The sequence below is a fragment of the Artemia sp. Qi Xiang Cuo genome, chromosome 1 (genome assembly GCF_049724085.1).
Source record: "Artemia sp. Qi Xiang Cuo chromosome 1, ASM4972408v1, whole genome shotgun sequence".
NCBI classification, from domain to species: domain Eukaryota; kingdom Metazoa; phylum Arthropoda; class Branchiopoda; order Anostraca; family Artemiidae; genus Artemia; species Artemia sp. Qi Xiang Cuo.
Genome location: NC_142794.1, coordinates 386,405 through 408,468, shown reverse-complemented (window position 1 = coordinate 408,468; position 22,064 = coordinate 386,405). Strand labels below are relative to the sequence as shown.

The following is a 22,064-nucleotide window of genomic DNA, read 5'->3' as shown; positions in this document are numbered from 1 at the left end:
TATTTATCAGAGAGCATAAGCAGTGCCGCCTTTTACCTATTCTTACAACCACCTTCAGGCAGTTTCACTTTTAAAGAACAGATGGCTTGTGGTACATACTGAGCCACTCAGAAGCGGTACATACTGGATCAGTGGCTCACTATGTGCCATAGGATTTTTCGCTCAGGTTTCTTTTAGAAACTGATTTGCTATTCAAAGTACTTTTGTTTTAGGAACTGATCTATACCCAGAAAGAAGTCTCAAAACGCCAAGAGTCCCAAGGGGCCATATAGAACAGTACAGACAGGATGCAGCAGAACGGCAGGCTGAATCCGGAGAGAATACTAGACTAGCTTTGAATAAGGTCTGTGAAGGTCTCAGTGTCCGAAAGGCTGGAAGTATGTTTGGCATTCCCAGAGCAACGCTTCAGCGGCAGTACAACGAATACAAGAATTTCAGTGATGACCAGAAGGTCTCAGCCAGTCTCGCCAGAAAGCATGGATTTGTCACCGTGTTTTTCTCCCAATGAAGAAGCTGCTTTGGTCACTTACTTAATCACCGCTTTGAACATGTGTTATGGGCTTACTGAAATAGAGGCCAGGAAACTGGCGTATCAGTTTGCATTAACAAATAACAAAAAAATGCCTCAGGCATGGGTTGACCACAAAAAAGCGGGTAAAGAATGGATGTGTGGTTTCAAATCTTGGAATCCTACTTTATCACTGAGGAAACCAGACTCAGTCAAGCAACCAACTTCAATCCTCACAATGTGATGCAGTTTTTCAACAGCCTGCGTACTTTGCTTAAAAAAAAACTGCTTTGATGCAGCTGATATTTACAACACGGATGAAACAGGTATGACGACAGTTAACAAGCCCCCACAGGTCCTTGCCGAGAAAGGAAGAAAAATAGAAGGTAAAGTCACTTCAGCAGAAATAGGAAATCTAGTGACAGTGATCGCAACATTTGCTTCTGCTGGACATTTCTTGCCTCCATACTTGATCTTTCCCAGAAAGAAATTTCAGCCACATGTGCTGAATGGAAGTCCCGCTGGATCGGCAGGAGGAGCAAACCCATCTGGATGGGTATCCCAAGAACTGTTTGCAACTACTTGCAACATTTTGCCAAACATTCGGATGCTACAGCTGAGCAGAAAAAGATGCTCATGCTAGACAATCACGAATCCCATATCTTGGTAAATGCACTGGAATTTTCCAAGAAGAATGGTGTAGTCCTACTGACTATTCCCCTACACTGCAGCCACACCCCTTGATGTCAGTGTCTATTTCTCATTCAAGGCCCAGTATAACAGGGCAATGGATAATTGGATGTTGAGCAATCCCGAAAAACCATCTCGATCTACGGTATTGTTGGACTAGTTGGTTCAGCCTTTCCACTCGCATTTACCCCTTCCAACATCCAGAGTGGGTTTGCTAGATCAGGTATTTGGCCTTACAACCCAGGCATATTTACAGTACAAGATTTCCTGTGCTCATATGTCACAGACAGACCCGAAAGGGAGGAGAACGGATCAAGCAGTACCAAAAATCATGACACGAAAGCTGTGGACTGTCGCCCAGAGGCTAACAGCACAGGTGCGAGTACCAGCCCTCAACTTGGAAGAGCAAGCATGACCGACAATGTAAGACAGGCGCACATAGCCTCATCTTCCATCGCCTTCAGTCCAGAACAGGTGAGGCCTTTTGCTAAAGCTGCTCCTAGGAAGCAGTCTCTCAGAGGTAGGAAGCGAGGCTCATCCGAAATCTTGACTGATACGCCTGTAAAGCAACAAATTGAAGCAGAGGAAGTAGCAAGAGCCAGCAGAAAGGGGAAAGCTGCAAAGCCAAAGCCAAGAGGAATGCAAAAGAAAGCAGCAAAGAAGGTTTTACAGTATGACGATGACACTGATGGAAGCCTTTCACTCTATGATGACAGTTATGATTTGTCGCTTCACATTGGATAGGAGGAAGAAGACAAGATTTGTTCAGAGGACGGACTGTTCGACACATTTATAATTGGCGATTTCGTAAAAAAATTTATGAAGGCGAATATTTCCCTGGAGTGGTTCAGGTAAAGAACTCAGGTTGAATTGAAGTTATCAAGCTATTTGCAATAGGTTGCATAGGTTGCATCAAGACGCTGGGTAATTGTAGACAGAGAAAAGCCAAGACAGATAGTCCAAGTAATTGAGAGGCAAATGATTAAATGGCTGGGGCACGGGTAAATGGCAGGAGTATGTATGACTCTCTTATTGGACACATACTTGTCAGGTTATTTTTTGGAAAGGAATGCCTGCCTAGAGTCTTAGGCATGCTGATCAAGAATTCAAAAAGAGGCAAACAAGGCACACCCGCCTATGGTCTTAAGAAGGATGACCAAGAATTTAAAATTGACATAGGACCATAAATTTGCTTGAAATAACGGGCAAACAATCGTTGAAAGCCATCTTTATCTTTCAAATAGTACCTATTCGTTGCCTAAGCTTAGCCCAAGTTAGTGTGCTGAGCATGGCGGGAGTGAATAGGTGGAAGTGGCCTGAAAAAGAAGACGCCATTGTGCATCCCCATGAAGATATTCTGAAGAAGATTTCAAATCCGATCTCAGCAAAAGGGACAGCTTCAAGGGCATCTTCTTTCTATACTTTCAAGGATTGGTAAACATCTGTAGTTTCCATTTCTGGCAAAACGTTTTTTTTTTTATAGCGTAGCATTTTAGTTTTCTTACTTTTCTAGTGCTTTAACATTATAAACAAATGAGTGTCATCTGTTCCATTTTTTATAAGTTTTGTTTACCTTTGTACCTTTTTAACACAATAAACGAATGATTTTTTATTTGAAAGCCTTCAAGCTGCCCAGTATGTACCATAGGATGGCTCACTATGCACCACCTCCGGTCCATACTGGGCCAGGTGGTACATAGTGATCCACTGAGATTTTTCCCTAGATGGAGCCTGTATTAAAATCTGCAAAAATTATCAAAGAAACTACTTGTTATGTGCTACGTTATGATGCAAGAGAACTAACAAAACACCCAACATATATATATATATATATATATATATATATATATATATATATATATATATATATATATATATATATATATATATATATATATATATATATATATATATATATATATATATATATATATATATATTTATATTGTATATTTATATATATATATATATATATATATATATATATATATATATATATATATATATATATATATATATATATATATATATATATATATATATATATATATATTTTTTTTTTTTTTTTTTTTTTAAAATACCTTTTTGGGTATCTTCATTCAAGTAAATCGAAAAAACAACAAAAGTGCAATTGAAAAATACATGCATTTTGTCCCCTTGATATTCCCGTGAATTGACACAGCTGAAGTCAAGAACCGCAAGCAGACATGTACTTGGAGGAGCTATTTGGGTCCAGCCCTCCCCAACATACGAGTAAATCGTTATCTGCGTACCTGACGACAAAATCAGATTTAATTCTTATTTGGTATACTTAAGCTTGAAAACTTCTGATCTCCAAATTATTATTGGGTAACTTATTTCACCCTGGGATTCTGGGGAAATTTCACCCTTTAAGGAAACCCTTATAGCACCGCCTTTCAACATTTTAAGCGTAATGAAACCCAAGAGTTTCCAAAAATAGAGTCAGTAACGTCACAACCCATGAGCCCTGCACCCAGTCACCCTAACAAAACAATCCAGATCTCCCTCCATGACCCCTCTGTTTTTGAAAAGTACATCTTTGGGGTATTTTCATTCTATCCTAAAAAGGCGACACCGAAAAGTTTTTGTTTTCGCGTGCGAATATTCTTAGAAATAAATGCATATGCAAAGAAGCTGACAATCTCATATCTTCTTTGGGTTTTGCTTCTCAACACAAACTTTACAGCCAACACATCGCACAAGGGACACTAAGTGAAAAATAATAATGGAAAGCAACTCGGCTGTGATAATTAAAAGGGCGACATATGCCATTTTGGTCAAAAATGAGTTATGTATGTTTCTTTGGTTAACTCAGCACTAGGAATCGAATGGTCCAGTCAGAATTGTTCTATCTCGTACTACTACGAAGATTTAAAAAATAGACATAGCCTACGCCACTTCTGGTCATATGTTCCTTTTATCTCCATTTGCCTCATCCTTCAGAGTGACCACACCTGACAATTTTTTTTTTCACTTTTTGGCTCTCTTGAAAAGTCACAAAAGGGTATATGGCCCTTTAATAAACACAGCCAAGCTGATAATGTCAGGCCTTTTTTGAGATTTGCTTCTCAACACAAACTTCTTAGCTAGTGCCTGGTACAAGCGAAGCTGAACAGCTTTTCCGTTTTCGGATGCGAATATTCTTAGAAAAAATATAAATGGCAATTAGCTGACAATGTCATCTCCTTTGAGTTTTTTTTTTCTCAATACGGACTTCTCAGCTAATACCTCCCTTGAAGGATGTTACAAACGCTTTCCTTTTTTAATTCGGAGATTGTTAGAAAAAGCGTAAATGGGAAACAGCTGATAATGTCATTTTTTCTTTGGGCTTTGCTTCTTAACTTAAATTTCCCAACCGAATCCTCGTACTAGCAGTAGCGGAACCTGTTTACCATTTTTGCTCTTAGCTTCTCTTAGAAAAAGTCTAAATGGAAAGCAGCTGATAATGTCATATCTCCTTCGAGTTTTGCTTTGGCTTGCAAATATTCATTCTTTATTCAGTTTAGTTTACCCAATAAAGAAAGAAAATTTCTACCCAACTGCAATTGTGTTTACAACTTCTTTTTTTTGGGAGGGGGGGCTATTTGTAATTGTTTTTTTTTTAATAATCTAAATTGAGTTGAAATGTTCCGATGAAAAAAAGAGAATGATTTCTATCATATGTTATTTTGCTTGATTCCGCAAATCTTGATCCACACTAATACTAGTTTTAAACAAAATTCTAACTAATCTGTTTTGTTTTTTTAGGTAAGATCCCCGCTGAAGAAAAGCAGACTGACAGAGAACCGTAAGTATTATTTCTTCTTTCTTTCTTTATTATTTGTGTCATTGTTTGCTTTTACATTACCCTATTGAGTTTTCCCCTTCCTTCATAATCATTTCATTCATATTTGTGATTTTTGATCTTATTATTTCCCTTTTTTCTGTTTTATATTACATCCAACTCCGTGGTTTAGAATTCGAAACCTCAGTGGACTCACCAACATCAGTTGAAAACCTACCGAGCTTGCTGTCAAACTACCCCGCTGTTCCTACAAGTATTTGCCCGCCTACTATGCTCTTATTCGTTTGGTGTATTTTTTTTCTTGTGGAAGTGTTTGTTTCTTTTGTTTTTGTTACTCCGCTCTCTTTTTTTTATAGTGGGTTATGAACAATAATTATTATTACTAACACTGGAAATAGCAAATTCATTATAGATTAGTATAATTGAGTTTGGTACTCAAAAAGCGCTATGTTCCAAGGCATTAGTTTTATAGGAAGTGAGAAAAAGGAAAATGAGTCAGTTTTTAAACTTATAGGCTATAGTTACGGTACTGTTAAAATTAAGTACGGTACTGTTAAATTGTCTGAATTTTGATAGATTTTTTTTTTAGCATTTACGACATGGGAATAAAGGAAAATGCCTTTTTTTTCCTTTTTTCTTTTTTTTTTTTTTTGCTTGCATATAGTAATCGCCAGCTGTTTGAACAATAGTGTTTTTCTTAGGCATTCTCAACATGGCCGATACGACCATTATATCGATATCTACCTTTCTTTAAACTCTTTATAAACAAAGAAAGATTAAATATGGGAAATATTTAAATATCTCAAGAGATTCTGAAAATAAATAAGACCATTGATTTGGTTTGCTAAGTTTAAGGGGCTTGGGCAAAATTATCAGTATCGTAGATAATGCCGTGTAACATCTTTTGAATTACAGCAATTCGAAAGGCCCAAGCTTTTTCCTTTTGGCTTAGAACTGTAGTATAATTGGCTTGATTGGGTGACTTTATATATATATATATATATATATATATATATATATATATATATATATATATATATATATATATATATATATATATATATATATATATATATAATAAAATATTTGTTTGACCCAAAATTAAGAAATTGATAATTATTTCCGAAATATGTTTTAATATAGTTAATAGTCTGCTCCACAAATTCTCATGCTAGCTGGAGCTTTCGGTACTTTGGCAATGGCTACTTGGTGCTTTTTGAATATAGATAGTAGAATATCCTCCAAGTTTTCACTCTAGCCAGTGCTTTTCCCAAAAAGGCAATAATGTTCTCTGGAGCAGTATATTCCAGAGAAACTTTGCAAAACCTGTTATTATTTTTTTTTGTAAGATTGCTTTCTTTTAGAACGCTTTTTTAATATGATTATTCTCTGTAATATTCGAAATCTCCGCAATCAAACGCATATGCACGTAAAACAGGTCTGAAGTTTCTTATCCCTAAATGATTTATGCATTTAAATCCAAACGAACTATGTACCTTATCTTCTTGGAAGCTTTTCCCCATGTGGAAGCTTTTTTGTGGAGCTAAGTTTTCTGGCAACTGAATAACTTATATATATCTACAGATACAGAGTTAGGGGGTTTTCTTTCATGTTGCAAAGGAAAAAAGCACCAATTTCCGGATGTTAATTCTGCTCATAAAAAATGAATTTCTTTTAGTGTTTCTAAATCGTGGACTGAATTTTTCGCCAAGTAAAATCACTTCCATAAATTTTTTGCGAGCATCAGTAACTCACATAAAAACAGTTCCCTCCCTGGTGAATTCCCTTTATGTTTCCTCTTTAGATAAATTGCTGTGTGGAGCGGTCATAAAGATCCATGTTTGCTAATCGATAGGAAAATTCTAGCAAGGGACATAGCGGCGTGTTCGATTAACTAGAATGGAAAAATAGAAAACGGGCTTGGATTACAGAGGATTTTTGAAACAGGGGCCAAAAAAGATGCGAAACGTATAAGAATTGGATCTTGGCTATTTAATGTGGGAAGAATATATATATATATATATATATATATATATATATATATATATATATATATATATATATATATTGGAACGTGAGGTAGTCTCGATCATTTGAAGCTCTAAGCCTTATACTTTGTTTAGACTCGCGCAGTTTTAGGCAAAAAAAAGTTGCCAGATCCTGGATGGGGCCAATTTATCCTCTCTGGAAATACTTTTGAATTATAGAGGTTTTGTGAAGAGAGGACAATCAAGCGAGTTTTATAGCAAATAATGCAATGCCATCTATTTAGTGCAGTGGTCGCCAAAAAATTTAAGTGACTAAGCGACTTTGCGGGTCATAAACCTTGGTGTTTATGCTACCCAACAAAGAAGGAAAATAATGTGTGTTTTTTTTTAAATCACACAGTTGTTTGTTGTCTTTCACTGTACATTTCTGATTTGTATTAACAAAACCAAAAAGAATTGTACTGTGTAAAGTAAATAGGCCCAAATGATTACTTTACTTATTCTTGTTGAGGGAATCGCCGGGAACGCCTCACCCAGCATCTATAGATGTTTCATTGGGATCTGTTTAACCGACAGGTCCCTTTTCTCATCGACCTAAATGAGTTTTTATTCTTGACTGTTGTTGTGAAGAAATTCAACAGTAGCATAAGGAGTTCAAGGGTGAAGAAGGGATGATATCCTCCTTAGACCCCGGCGCCGCGCCGATAAGGGAAGACTGGCGGTGGTGGGGCCAAAAATAGCGGCAGCACGCTGCCGGCGTGCCGACGATGATTTTTTTCACGCCGCCGCCCGTAAGATGTCGGCGGCGCGCCGCTGGCGCGATCAATATTGATCACAAACATTAATGTTTTCATCATTCTCAAATCCCAGCTCGAATTTACAAAAGATTTGGGCCTATTCATGAGTTAAAAACTTTCTAAGTTGCTGGCTGGAAGCTGGTCTTCTTCGTTATTGATCAAGAGAAGTAGAAATATGGTAGCAACGAAATGGCTGTGGCGTTTCAGAACCCTTCCATAATAAATGAAATAATAGATAATAGATTCGCGTGGCATTCAATAAGATCCAATGAATCTAATTATAAGGGAGCAAACACTAAAGCCAAATTAGCCAGTAGCCTCTAAGAAATACAAAAATACACAAGACAATGAAAAAGTCCCAATGGGGGGCCCTGGGTCTATAAAAGTATTTGTATGGTTTCCCAGGGAATTTGATATCATTTTCTTCCGTCTCCGCTTTAAATGAAAAAAAAATAATTAGTTTTTTGGCATCCCTGCTTTCAGTTAAAAAAAATTGAGGTATTATCATTTTAAAATGATAGCCCCCATATCCCCCCCCTATAGGCAATAACATATAATTTTTTTATAAATCATACTTTTGGGGTCACTTCCGTTTCAATCTTCAACTCCCCAACCTTGTACATAGTCTATAGATTTTGTCTTAATAGAAGGTTTTTTGGGAGGGGGGGGTAAATATTTTTCAGAAAGGAGACTGTATTTTTTTTAATCTATCAGATGTTTAATAATTGTGTATTAAACATTAAGAAAATGTATATAAAAATAGCAAAAAAAAAATTCTATGAACTTACGATTCAGCTGTCGCAATAATTTGTTGGCTATCAATTTCAAAATCCAACTGAACCTGTATAGTGTATGCGTTCTGTTCAACTTAAAAATAGAATTCTTGACTACGAATGATGTAAGAATCTTATAGCAATTGGGAAATTGCATTCAAAATGGTTTAATGTCATCAAACAGTTCGGGGTAACGAGCTGTAAGTAACGCAATGAGCGACCTAGGCATCAAATAGTAATCGCGATTTTTATACTGCTTAAAATATATAAAAGTTTTATCAAGTTTAGTGTTACCCATCAAAAGCTACGAGCCTGAGAAGATTTGCCTTATTTTTGAAAAGGGGGAAAACACCCCCTAAGGTCATAGAATTTTAATGAAAAACACACCATCAGGTTCAGCGTATCAGATGACCCTGTTGTAGAGATTTAAGGCTCTTATATGCAAAAATGGGGAATTTTGTTGTTTTTTTTCTGTCAGAAGAAATATCACGGATGCGTGCTTTATTTGTTTGTTTTTTTTTCTTCCCAGGGTTGACCATATCTACCCAGTGGTCCTAAGATATCGTAAGAGGGCTCATTTGAATTGAAATCAAAAGTTCTAGTGCCCTTTTTAAGTGACCAAAAAAACTGGACGGCAACTAGGCCCCCTCCCACGCTCATCCCCCCCCCCCAAAGTCACCGGATTCAAAATTTTGAGATAGCCATTTTGTTCAATATTGTCGAAAAATCTAATAACTATGTTGTTAGGTGTAAAATGACCTGCCAGAGTCCCCGGGGAAAGGATTGCAAGTTGTGAACTTTGCCCATTGTATACATATGGTATTTTTTATTGGGAAGTATACAGCCATTTTTTTTTTGGAGGGGGGTTGTGCTTGGGGTGGATTTCTAAGGGGAGAATCTTCCTTTTGGAGGGAAATTTCTGATGAGTGTATATTCTAGGGAAAATTTTACACTGGGGAGTTTTGACAAAATTAGGCTACTATACGAAATTCTTTTTAATTGTCTTACATTTTCTTTCCCAACTTTTCTATATGAAGGTGTTCGGGGGAATCATCCGGGGGCTTTTATTCGCGCATTTTGTTTTCTGGGAAATAATTTCCACGGAAGAGGGCTTTTCTGGAGTGATCGAGAAACCGATTATAGATTAAAGTCTTATTCCGATGAAAAAATGCTAAGGGGAATTTTTCAGGGTTTATCACCCACAAGCCATTTTACAGAGAGGGGGGATTCTTGGCGGGGAAGGAACTGTCTGGAGGAAATTTAAGGGGGGGGTGGAATTCACGTTTGATCAAATTTCCACGGAGGAGTTTTCCGGAAGGGAGAGGGGTATATTTCATAGAGGGTGAGCCAGATTTACCGGCATTATTTAAAAAACGAACAGAAATTATGCCTTGTATGAAGGGTTGCTCCCTCCTCAATCCCTTATTATTTACGCTAAAGTTTGACTGTTTACTAAAATTGCAACACAGGGGCCGTTTAATTAGAATAGGAAGCTTTTTTAAAAGTGCTAACAGCTTTAGCGTAAAGAGCAAGGTATTGAGGAGGGGGACCCTTCATATCGGGAATAAGTCTCCCCAAATTAATATGCAAATTGTGTTTTAATTTTTCATGCACGGTGAGCCAAAATCGAACCTGCATCAGTTGAAAAACTTTCAGAAATTAAATATAAAAAGAAGATTTTTTAACTGAAAGTAAGGAGCGATATTAAAACTTAGAACGAACAGCAATTATTCCGTATATGAAAGGGGCTATCCCCTCCTCACTCTTTACGCTAAACTTTGACTCTTTTTCACCACTCTACTTTTTAAAACAATTTAAAAACTTTAGCGTAAAGAGCGAGGCGTTGAGGAGGGGACAGCCCATTTCATATGCGGAATAATTGCTGTTCGTTTTAAGTTTGAATGTCGCTCCTTACTTTCAGTTAAAAAAACTTTGTTTTTTTTATTTAATTTCATAAAGACGATACTTTTGTCAACATATGAAGAACCGTGTATATTGCACTTGTATCTGTCTGGTTTATATGCAAAGTAACACAAGGGACGAAAATTAGCGAACAAGAGAGTATTGAAGAATTATGGTATGCAAAGTAATATTTGGCAGGGATAGTCACTAGTGATAAATCACTAGGGGTGGCATCGTGATTGGGTGATTTTCGGGGATTCGGGGAACCAAATTTTTTTTTCGGAGTGACACATTGATTTTCGGGGAAATCCCTGAAAATTCGGGGATAGTGCAAATCCTGCTTGATTTCTAATCAAGAAATTCAAAATACCTAACCACACGAGAAAATAAAAACCCCGACTTTGCGGATGATGCAATTAAGAGTTGCCGAACAATTAATTCACAGTCAGCCGAATGCCGCCACCTCTGCGGGTGGTGGCGTACGTGTGGCGCGCCGGCGGTGTTGCGACACTTTGGTGGCGGTCAACCGAGCCTCTAGTTGGCGGCGTTCGGTCGATGCGCCGGCGGGGCGCCGGGGTCTAATCCTCCTAACTTTTAGATTACCCTAAATATCACGAAAACTGAACGTAACTGGAATAAGCGAAGAAGTTTTTCAAGTGAAAATAAAGAGCGACGTTAAAGCTTAAAACTAACAGAGATTATCGTATATTTAACCCCCCTGCTCTTTATGCTAAAGTTTGACTCTTTTTCCGCACCTTTAAGAATGAATTCTTTTACACTAGAGGACCTATCCTTATTTTATATAAACAATAGAATTAATATAAATAATAAGTGTAAAATTTAATATAAAATTATTATTAAGTACACAAATATTTTAATAATAATGGAATTTAGTATATATAATACAATTTTCGATTCAAATATTTTGAAAGGGGTTGGGTAAATAAAACACTTGCAGATACCAACTGGATGTATCTATTGCCCTTTCAACTGGCTCTATGCTCTCAGAAAAACAAAACTATTTAAACCTTGGCGTTAAGAACAGAGGGCTCTTGGAAGAGCAGCCCCCCCCCCGCAACTTTCATATTTAGAATAGTTTTTTTTTAAGAAACCGTTCCGTTTTTAGAAGCAGTTATAAGTATCTCGATTTCTGATTAAGGATCGTTTATAGAGAACAGGGAGGGGCCAATTCTACAAAAACGCCTTTCTTGCCCCCTTTTTACAAGTTGTTGCATTTTTATTATAGTGTTTTGAAGGTGGTATGTCGACTTTTTCCATATATTGATCTCGACTAGCTCCTATCTCTAACATATGGTTCACTTCACTCAGGTCTATTTGTAGCGTATCGTCGTCTGCCATCGTTTTGCTGTTTTATCTAGTTGTCATGAGAATGAAGCAAAACAACGGAACGGGTGAACCAAGTGACATTTTTTAAATCAGTTCAAACTATATTTATCATCCTCTGAAAGAAAAATTGTCGTTCCTTGAAAGAGGTGATTTGGAAACTGAGTATGAAGCATAAATATTAATGGTACTGGTGCATTATGCGGGCACCGCGAAGAAGTTCTTTTGTACAGTATATAGCGATGCCCGCAAAATGCACCAGTATTCAGACAAATATTTCTGCTTATTAAATTTTGAAAGTATTCGCTTATTGAACTTGAGGGATGTAACATTTATAATATTACATAATGAGATTTCTAATTGAGCTTTAATTTCAGTTTTTTTTTTCATCAGGCTTTTAATTAAGTTTTCAATTTGACTCGTATCCCCGCTGTATTAATAATGAATCTTTGTTAGTAGCAATTTTACCTGTGGTAGTTTCTTTTTTGTCATTATCATGGATCGATGCCTTACAGATTTGTAGGTAGGGTTTTCGGCGCCCAGGGCTAATTTCATTCCCCTTACAATCACATGGGGGCAATCGCCCCTGTAATTAACAAAATATATGTTTTGGTATTTTCACTAGAAAAAAATACCCCCCACATATAAGAATATAATTTTTTGTGCCACCCTCCCCCTCCCTAAATGTGCTACACCCTCTCCCTAAATGTTCGGAAATTCTTGCTTCTGTTCGCATTAGTCCTATTTATGTGGTCCTTGGCCATAAATTTATTATTATCCTTTTTTCTACATTAAGCAACTTTCACGATAAAAACAAGGAGGTTTTTCCTTCATACTGTATCTTCGTTTGCTTTATACAACAAAGGTCAGAAACAGACAGTGGCGGATCCAGGGGGGTGAGGCCCCCCTAGCGTAGTCTAAAGTAGTGTAATTTACTTAATGAACTCAAGTTTGCGTTAATTAAACTTGCTCTTAAAGCAAATTTATCGGATCAGCCTATTTTGCGCCCCCCCCCCCAAATTTTTTTATCGGATCAACCTATTTTGCCCCCCCCCCCCTCCTAAAAAAAATCCTGGATCAGCACCTGGAAACAGATCTTCTATAAAATAAAAACCATGACCACAGTGAGGGCCTGTCCACTTTCAAAAAATCACAATCACCAGATGAAGAAGTGTGCCCCTCGTAGGGGAACAAATGTTACTCTGAGAAGTTCACAAGCTGCCAGAGAGTGGAATACCTTTTGGGACGAAACATCCGAATGACAAATATTGATTAACTGCAATATTTTATTTTCTTCAAAATCGAATCAACAAATATTCCGATCCTACTAGCTACGTAAAAAATTAATAAATTTAATTAGAAAGCGGTTCTAAAAAAATAACATTAATACGAGGGGAAAAGTAAAAAAAAAAACGTAATTATAAAAACTGAAAGCTTTTTTAGCGAAAGAAAAAAGCAAAGACGGGAAGAAGGGCTTTCTTAATTGTTGTTACACCTAGCATCTACTTCAATGCAAAGTGCGTACGTAACTTACAAGTGTGGAAACTAGGGCTAGTGTCGACACAAAAGAAACTATCGACGCCATCTAGTGCGTGGTGACACTTAGCATTGTTTCAATCTCTGTAATCATTTTCCGATCAGGAACTAAGATCAGATAATTATTAGGACCCTAATTTAACCAATTACACTAATTAAATTAATTATTGTAATTACAACCCGGAAAAAAATATCAAGTGTTGCCAAACTCTACATGGCGTTGATAGTTGTTGTTTTTTCTTGTCAACATTAGCACCAGTTTCTACTCTTATAAGTTACTCATACTCTTTGCTCCAATGAGTGCTTACCCATACATGGTTGCAAGCACCAAAGAAAAACAACCAAAATCAACACATTGTCTAAAGAATAGCTGAATGTTAATATGTTTATGGTGCTTTATGGGTCCTCCTTACGCTGTCAGGATCCGTAGCATCAGGAGAAAGGTGAAGCTCATAAAATCTTACCGAGCTCATAAAATCTTTACCCAGTTTGAACCCCCTACCGAAACTTTGTTGGTGGACATCAAAGTTGATTAGCTGAAGCTATTAAAAACAATTTGCGGAAAAATGTCAGTCCAAAACTCAACCTTCAAAGGTAACAAAACAATTATTATTTATTATTGTACATTATTATATATTTTCACTATTTAGCCTATTATCTAATATATATTATTAAATATACATTATTTAGCAATAAAATATGCAATGCATTCTTATTATTTTTATGTAACATTGTATTTTGACAAGATTAGTAATGAAACCTAAAGTACCTATTAGAGTACTTGCATTTTATTATTTAGCATATTTCATTAAATACATATTATTGAATAATAAAATATTTCATTTTTATTATTTATTTAATTTTATAACATTTTATTTTAACATTTTCAGGAGTGAAACCGAAAGTGCCAATCAGAATACTGTTGGTGACGAAGCCACTGTTGAAGTAGAAAGTAAACCTGAGTCTAAATCACTGTCCAAAAGATTGAGAAATATGTATGGGTCATTGAAAACTCGTTCTGCTAAAAACAAAGGAGAAAAAATTGAATCAGACGCAGAAGCAGCTAAGGTAGCATGTATTTGGTTATAAAGACACGATTGTTCATTTATTCTCGTTTTCACCTGGTTTCAACTCGTTTTTATCAACTCACCTACTTGTATTTTTGTCACATAAATGGGGGGAATTTGTGAGCCATTTTACTACCACTTGATTGGGCATTGTAAAAATTATAAAACAAACAATATTCTATAAGACTTGATAGTGCAAAGGCAAGAACACTTGCCTTTAGCCGTGGTAACTTAGATTCGAATCTTGGATAAGATAAATTTTTGTCTTAGAGAATTCTAGATACTTTTTAGTCTTGAAAGTCGAAAATAATAAATATGAAAAAAAAATTATACTCGTTTTCAAGATGGAAAACAATAATTTATTGTTTTTGTCTTGATGGTATAGAAACTCGAGGATTGTTCTTGAGTTTAGGGCTTCTGATATTCTGACTCTAACGTCTTATAAAAAGTCGGATTCAAAGTTAAAACAGGAATAATTCTTTAATAAAAAACAAAAGTTTGCCCATTCTTTTACATTTAACTAATATTAACATCATTCCTCAATAAAACGAAGAAATTTTAAAATGAAGTGAAATAAGGCTTTTTTTAAAATAAAAGAGGCCCTATTAATCACAATGCCGATTGTCAGTGGAACAACATTAAACAACGAATCACGTTTGAGAAGTTTTCACGTAGAAGTTTTGATCAACCATTAGATCGATCGTTAAATATTATTTTCGACTAGAAAGTCGAAAATAATAAATAAAAAAAAATTTAAACTTGTTTTCAAGATGGAATAAAAAGTAGAGTATAATCTAGTTCTCTAAAATCTATGAACATAATGAACACTTGATTGGGCATTGTAAAAATTATAAAACAAACAATATTCTATAAGACTTGATAGTGCAAAGGCAAGAACACTTGCCTTTAGCCGTGGTAACTTAGATTCGAATCTTGGATAAGATAAATTTTGTCTTAGAGAAGACTAAATACTTTTTAGTCTTGGAGAAGACTAAAAAGTCGAAAATAATAAATATGAAAAAGTTTTTAACTCGTTTACCCCCTCGAAAACGAGGGGGCAAAATGCCAATTCATTTTGAGCCTCTTGGTTTTCACTTGTGTTCATAGTGCCTCGAGAATAAAAAATTTCTACTTTTTAGTCCATTTTAGAAACAAGTTTATTTTTTATTTTATTTATTATTGATTAGTATGTCATATAACAAGGGCGGATCCCGGATTTTGTTTTCGGGGGGGGGTTTACTAATTTTTTGACTCACTTTTCGACTAATTTTACTGATTTTTACCTAGGTTTTACTAATTTTCGACTTATTTTCGATTCGGTCAAAAAAAAAAATTATTTTTTTTTTGGGGGGGGGGGGGGGTTCAAACTGGGTAACCCCCCTGGATACGGCCTTGTCATATAAACTAGTTGAAGTATTTAATCACAGAGAAAATTTACTTGCAAAAATGTAATGACGAAATACTGGCCATTATTTTATTGGCTTAAAGTTTCATACAAAAGAACAATTCAGGCAATGCGTTCCTTTTCTAGTTGAAAACTTGATATTGTAAAAAAGGTAAATACAACTACGGGTAAAAAAGGGCTAAGTATTTGGCTTTCCTATTCTCAAGGAGTAATATGATTGGCTAAAACAAATACGTAGTAAAAAAATACACCAATGGAAATAAAACGTACTTTATAACCTGGGCATAGAGGATAGTAATCTCTCTTTATTTATTTTTTTTTCCTCAACTTACCGACTTTTGTGTCACCGACTGGCGACTTGATATTGAACTGGTAAGAACACTTGCTTGTGGCCGTGGTAACTTAGGTTCGGATCTTGGATAAGACAAATTTTATGGATCTCGAAAGGGAATTCGAAATGCTGGTTCCACGTGGAAACTTAGAGGGTATAGTAGTTAGAAATATAAAGTATATAAGTGTTTACATAAAAATAAATACCATTTCATGGTGATAAAATCGGAAGACTAAAAGGCGGACATGATAAATACAATAAAAACTCTAACTCGTTCAAAATGGACTAAAAAGTAGATTTTTTTCGAGAAGATATGAATTTAATTGAAAATGAGGGACCCAAAATAGATTGATTTTACATAACTTGATATTTAGCTCGTCTTTATCAACTCATTGACATTTTTCATTTATGCATTTATAACTTATATCATTTGATATCTATTTTATGTATAGCTCATTCTGTTTTGTGCCCAACATTCAAATAGTAAATTATTTTGTTTACAGCCAGACGAAAAACATTCTGACAGGGTTATGGTCTGTCGTTTGGTTTAATCTGTTTTTTAATTCATATTTTACTATGGTCCTCAAGGAACTTCGAAAATTCTATTTCTTGTGTATTTTTTTTTTCGAAATATTTGTTGCTATTTTTCTCACCCGTAGAAATGGCCGGATAATGGAGCTCTTTGTATTTTTTTTTTTTTTGTGGTATTGATAATACTTATATCCTTTTCTTGTACAGACAGCTACTTCTATACAGCGGCATTTTAAACAAGACTCAAAAACATGGTTTCGAAAACGAAAAGACCAAAAATTTAATTTTTTTTACAATCTTTTTCAATTTTAAGAAAGAATTTTTACAAGACCCAAAACCACACAATTTTTTGAAAGAAAACCTTTCCGAAAAACTCAAAACACGTTTATTATTATTCGTTTTTTTTTCAGTTTTGGCTCTCCATAAAAATTTTTGTCAGGTACCTTAATGCCTTTTGAAATAGTACATCCAAATTATATGTTCTTTTAATTTACAGCCTGCCGAAAAACGTTCAGACAGCGTTATCTACGCCGAACTCGACCTGAGGGAAGTCACAGGGCCACAAGTTGTGAAAGATCCACAAAACCCAGGGACTGAATACGCAGAAATCGTTGGAATAGTCCCACAAGATGACAAAGAAAGTGAAACCAAAGAAAACGCTAAAGAGGAATAATTCCAACCACTGTGGCCACTATTGGCCAGGCCAATGAGCGTGCATTATTTATTTTAAACTTTTACAGTATTTTTTTGATATTATGTATGAACGCCATTTCTTTTTTAAAGTTAGATATTTCATTGCTTTATGTTCGTATTAAGACCATTTGTGTATGTGAATATCTCGTATTCTCATGTAATTTTGGCTTTTCTGAGGGGTTTCGCAGACCACAGTGTCAAATCAGGGTAAGACTCAATGACAATTATTGTATGGTATTTTAAAATACAGTATTCTATCTCGTTTTCTCAAATCGAAAACCATTTCTAATCTCAGCTTTTACTCAAGCAGTATTTAACATATAAAGAAGCCCCTGAAAGCCTAAATTCATATGAGGTAATTAATTAAGTAATCAAAGTTACATTAATTTAGTTGAGTAACTGAAATTAAATTAATTTAAGTCAATTCAAATCAAATTAATTACTTGAATTTAAATTAATTAAGAAACTATAATTAGAAACATAGAATCTTTGATTATTGTAGAGAATCTTTGTATGAAGGTAATTTTTCTCTTTAAATGAAAACTGGGGGGAAACGAAAAGCAGACTTTAGACACTTCGACTATATTGAACTGACATTATTTCAGTTTATACTCCAATATTCCGTTATAATATTCCAATAAACTTATTGAAAGTAGGATATGCGAAAAGAGGAGACGCATTTAAGAAGAACTTTTTGTTTTTTAAATTGGATATCTCATTGCTCTGTCTTTGTATTTTGTCTACTGAATATCTTATATTCTCCTGTAATTTTTATATGTTTTGATTTTTTTTTTTTTTGGGGGGGGGGGTTGCTGACCATGGTGTCAAATTAGGGTAAGACTCAATGACAGGTTTTAAACAGAATTTGAAAAGACATTAGTCCATCTCAGATTCTTTAAGCAAGCCTTACCCAAATCAAAAGGTATTTTAGTCTCAGCTTTTGTTTAAGTAGGATTGAAAACATTTAAAGCCCAGAAAAAAGTTATTACTTATTTGACAAATTTTGTGTGAAATAAATCAAAATTAGATTAATCAATTTAATGTAATTAATTTATAACAATTAATTTATAAGAACTAGTTAAATTGAAATAAATTTAATATTGGTGGATAATTTCGTAGATCACATTTCTTTAACTTGTATTCTTTGTAATTAATTAATTATTAAAAGGCATAGTTTTCGTTTTTTTTTTAGCCCAAAACTTGAAGAAAAATAAAAATAGACTTATCATTATTAATAGACTGTAAAATTCAGTTTGATGCTCTAGACAATATTCTAGAATCCAATATTTTAAAATTCCAGAAAATATTCCAGTTAAATATTCCAATTGCCTTGTTGAAAGTAGAATATACGAAGATAGGAGATGCATGTTTGAAGACCATTTTGTTTAGAAAAGTTGAAATATTTCGTTGCTTTATGTTTGTGCTTGAAATTTCGGAATTGACATGGTTGCATTGCGATTTAAACTAGCACAAATGACTGCGGTAAATCAAAAAGTGTCATGTCATATTTCATTTCAGACTGAGATTTGTAGCCATTAGATGCTGGCACATTTTTATCAATTGTTCGTTTAGTATTTATGTGACTCTGAGTATGCTAATAAGCTTTTACCAAAAGTGCTATTCTTTTTTTTTTTAATAAAGTAAAAGTAATAAAAAAGTTTTTTTTCAAAAATCAAGATTTTTCAATTTTTTTTTTTAATGAAGATAGACGAAATAGGTATTTATCAAAATCTAGAAGGGGAACATTTTTCTTGCTCTTGTCTTCGACTGAAATACCAAAAAAAAAGAATTTTCAAAATATTGGGAAAAAATTGAATGTCCTGACAAAAGTGCTCTTTTGCACCTTTTGGCACATTGGTTATTCTGTATCTTGTATATCTAATAAACTAGCTGGACACCTAATAATAATAATAAAAAAGTAAATAAAATAATAGTTATAAATAAAATTATAAAATAATAATGTAACTAATAATAATGACCTTGGATACTCTTTACTGAAGCAGCTTTTATTTAAGAACGGTAAAAAATTGAAATAAACTTTTAATTTTTTCCATTCTTCTGTAAAATTTGTGTTTTGTAACATGCTGCTTTTTAATTATGGCAGCATAAAAATCAACTTTTATGTATGTTTGTTTCTTATGTTTGCATGTATGTATGTTTTAATGGACTTTGATATAATAGTTCGTTGTGCCTAAGACCATTGTACATATCTGATCGCTTACAATTTTACAGACGATAGGAAATAAGCTTATTGGAGTGGCAACAGTTTTGTTTTGTTTTAATATGAGAAAAATATGTCAACATTATAGCGTTTGGCTGAATAAAATCATAGGCATAGAGTACTTGGGGACAGGATCAAATAATTTTGGTCTAAGACCGAAATACATATCTGATTTTTCATCATTCCACATTCGACAGAGAATGCACTTATTGCGGCGGCGACGGTTTTTTTTAGTTTTAAACGTCATCAAAAATCATTTTATTAATACAAAAAAAAAGCTATTACAAACGTAAAGCGGTTACTATACCCAAGAAGCTTGAGTTGTAGTGGGCCACACATTAAACAGTCATATTTAAAAGAATATTTAAATATTTAAGTGCATGATCAATTAAAATTTTAGATATAGTGGCCATTAGACTTCGCATAAAAAAAAAAAAAATTACCAACTGATTTTGAGCTCTTTTGCTTTTTTCACTTTCTTTTTTTTACTCTTGTTCTCCTCTTAAAGAGTCATTATGTGCTTGTTGACCTAATAACCATTTTTTTTCCTCTATTTTTTGTTTTGTTTTAAACGGCTTTTATGACGTTTGTATGATTATTTAAGCTGTAATGTTAACTACTCAATATATATTTTCAACCACTAAAGGGTAAAAAAACGATTTTCGTAGCTGAGGCTTTTATAAATAATATTTAGACTAAAAACTGTTTATTTCAAAGCAGCTTTCGTAACAATTGATAAAAAAAAATCGTAATGGTAGTGTCTTTAAAAATCTTAGTCCTAGGGCGTCTTTAGTATATGTATTAGTAAAATACGGCAAGTGAATTAGTTCTGCACGGTGCTGTCACTAATTTTTTCTTCTTTCTGGTGTTAACAACTGAGTGGGCAGCCGAAGGGGGGGGGCGGGTAGATTGATTGACAAGAACAAGTTACACGCAACATGGTACAGTATTGATATATAGTGACCTAGATTGGATTTCCATACTTCAATAAGCGTAAGTAGTGCGATAAATATAGATGGTGTTGCTACTTGTCAAATGAAAAAAATTTGTAAAATGACGATTTTTAAACTATGATTTTTTGGGGATTATTATTGCAGTTAACAGAGTCAAGGGATCAAGTCTTTGATTACTTGCACTGCCAGGGCATTAAACTAGGAACACTAGCACTAACAAGCTAAACTAAGAAATGGGTGCAAAGCAACTATTAAACAGTGACGCAGCGCCATCTCCGCAAAAAATATTTTAGTGGGCCAGTGCTTGATTGTTACACCTGGCCTGTGAAAATTCTTATTTGCTTAATTTCATCTCCTTGGCTACTGAACTTAGGAAGAAACCCGTTCTATTTTCTGCCCTTAAGGTTTATAAGAACGGCAACAGCTTCGAGTTTGGAGTTTAAATACGAAAAAATGTGCAAACATAAAAGGGTTTAACTGAGTGTTATAGCTTTCTTTTGACAAATAATGCATATAATTATTTCAGGCTGATATTTGGCTGTATATATTGAGTATTATTACTTTCTTTTGAAGAAGAGTATAATTATGAATATAATGTAATATTTTTCATTTATCTGATTATATATTTAGACCAATCTGTCTAAAAAAAAAAATAAACAGTTAAATCTCCATATAATACGAATAAAACAAAAATAAACCTTACCAATTACATTCATGTGTAATGTAGCATAATCATAATACAAATATGTAAGGTTACTGTCTGCTGTATACATTGAAACATTGTTTAGCTTCATCACGTCGGGTCTTCTCGACATTTTATGAATTAGCTATTTAATGATTATTGGATTCATTAATGAAAAAATATGTAAGGGGAGGTCCCTGGTCCCTACGTCTTAGAGGCCCCTGATCCCTACAACACGCGTTGGAAAGGTCACAGCTGACACTCTCACATTCAAGTCTCTAGAAATTTACATCTAAACCCCCAGAAATTTGCATAGTGGAGGTCATTATTTTCAACCAAATCAAGTTTCGCCCGGTTTTTTGGAGTTTTGAAGTTTAAATACGAAAAAATGTGTAAACATGAAAGGGCTTAACTGAATGTTATAGCTTTTTTTTTTTACAAATAATATATATAATTATTTCAGGTTGATATTCCTCTGTATGTATTGAGTAGTATTTCTTCCTTTTGACGAAGAGTACAATTGTGATTATAATATAAAATCTTTTCATTTATCTGTCTAACCAATCTGTCAAAAAAAAAAAAAAACATGTTAAATCTCCATATAATACCCATAAAACAAAAATAAACCTTACCAATTACGTTCATAGGTAATATAGCGTAATTATAATACAAATATGTAAGGTTGCTGTCTGCTGTATACATTGAAACATTGTTTAGCTTCATCACGTCTGGTCTTCTCGACATTTTATGAATTAGATATTTAATGATTATTGAATTCATTAATGAAACAATATGTAAGGGGAAGTCCCTGGTCCCTACGTCTTATAGGCCCCTGGTC

The 22,064-nt window shown here is 34.4% G+C and overlaps 1 protein-coding gene across 2 annotated transcripts in view; it reads left to right on the top strand.

The window, feature by feature from the left end:
- Nucleotides 1-17,932, top strand: part of Fas3 (fasciclin 3) — a 263,488-nt gene extending 245,556 nt beyond the window's left edge. For both annotated transcript variants that reach the window (XM_089085990.1, XM_089086032.1), the window contains exons 8-10: nucleotides 4,967-5,006; nucleotides 14,234-14,411; nucleotides 17,174-17,932. In XM_089085990.1, the coding sequence (XP_088942116.1) occupies nucleotides 4,967-5,006; nucleotides 14,234-14,411; nucleotides 17,174-17,350 (395 nt within the window). In that variant the 3' untranslated portion in view covers nucleotides 17,351-17,932. The remainder of the gene's footprint in view (nucleotides 1-4,966; nucleotides 5,007-14,233; nucleotides 14,412-17,173) is intronic.
- Nucleotides 17,933-22,064: the final 4,132 nt, after the last annotated feature.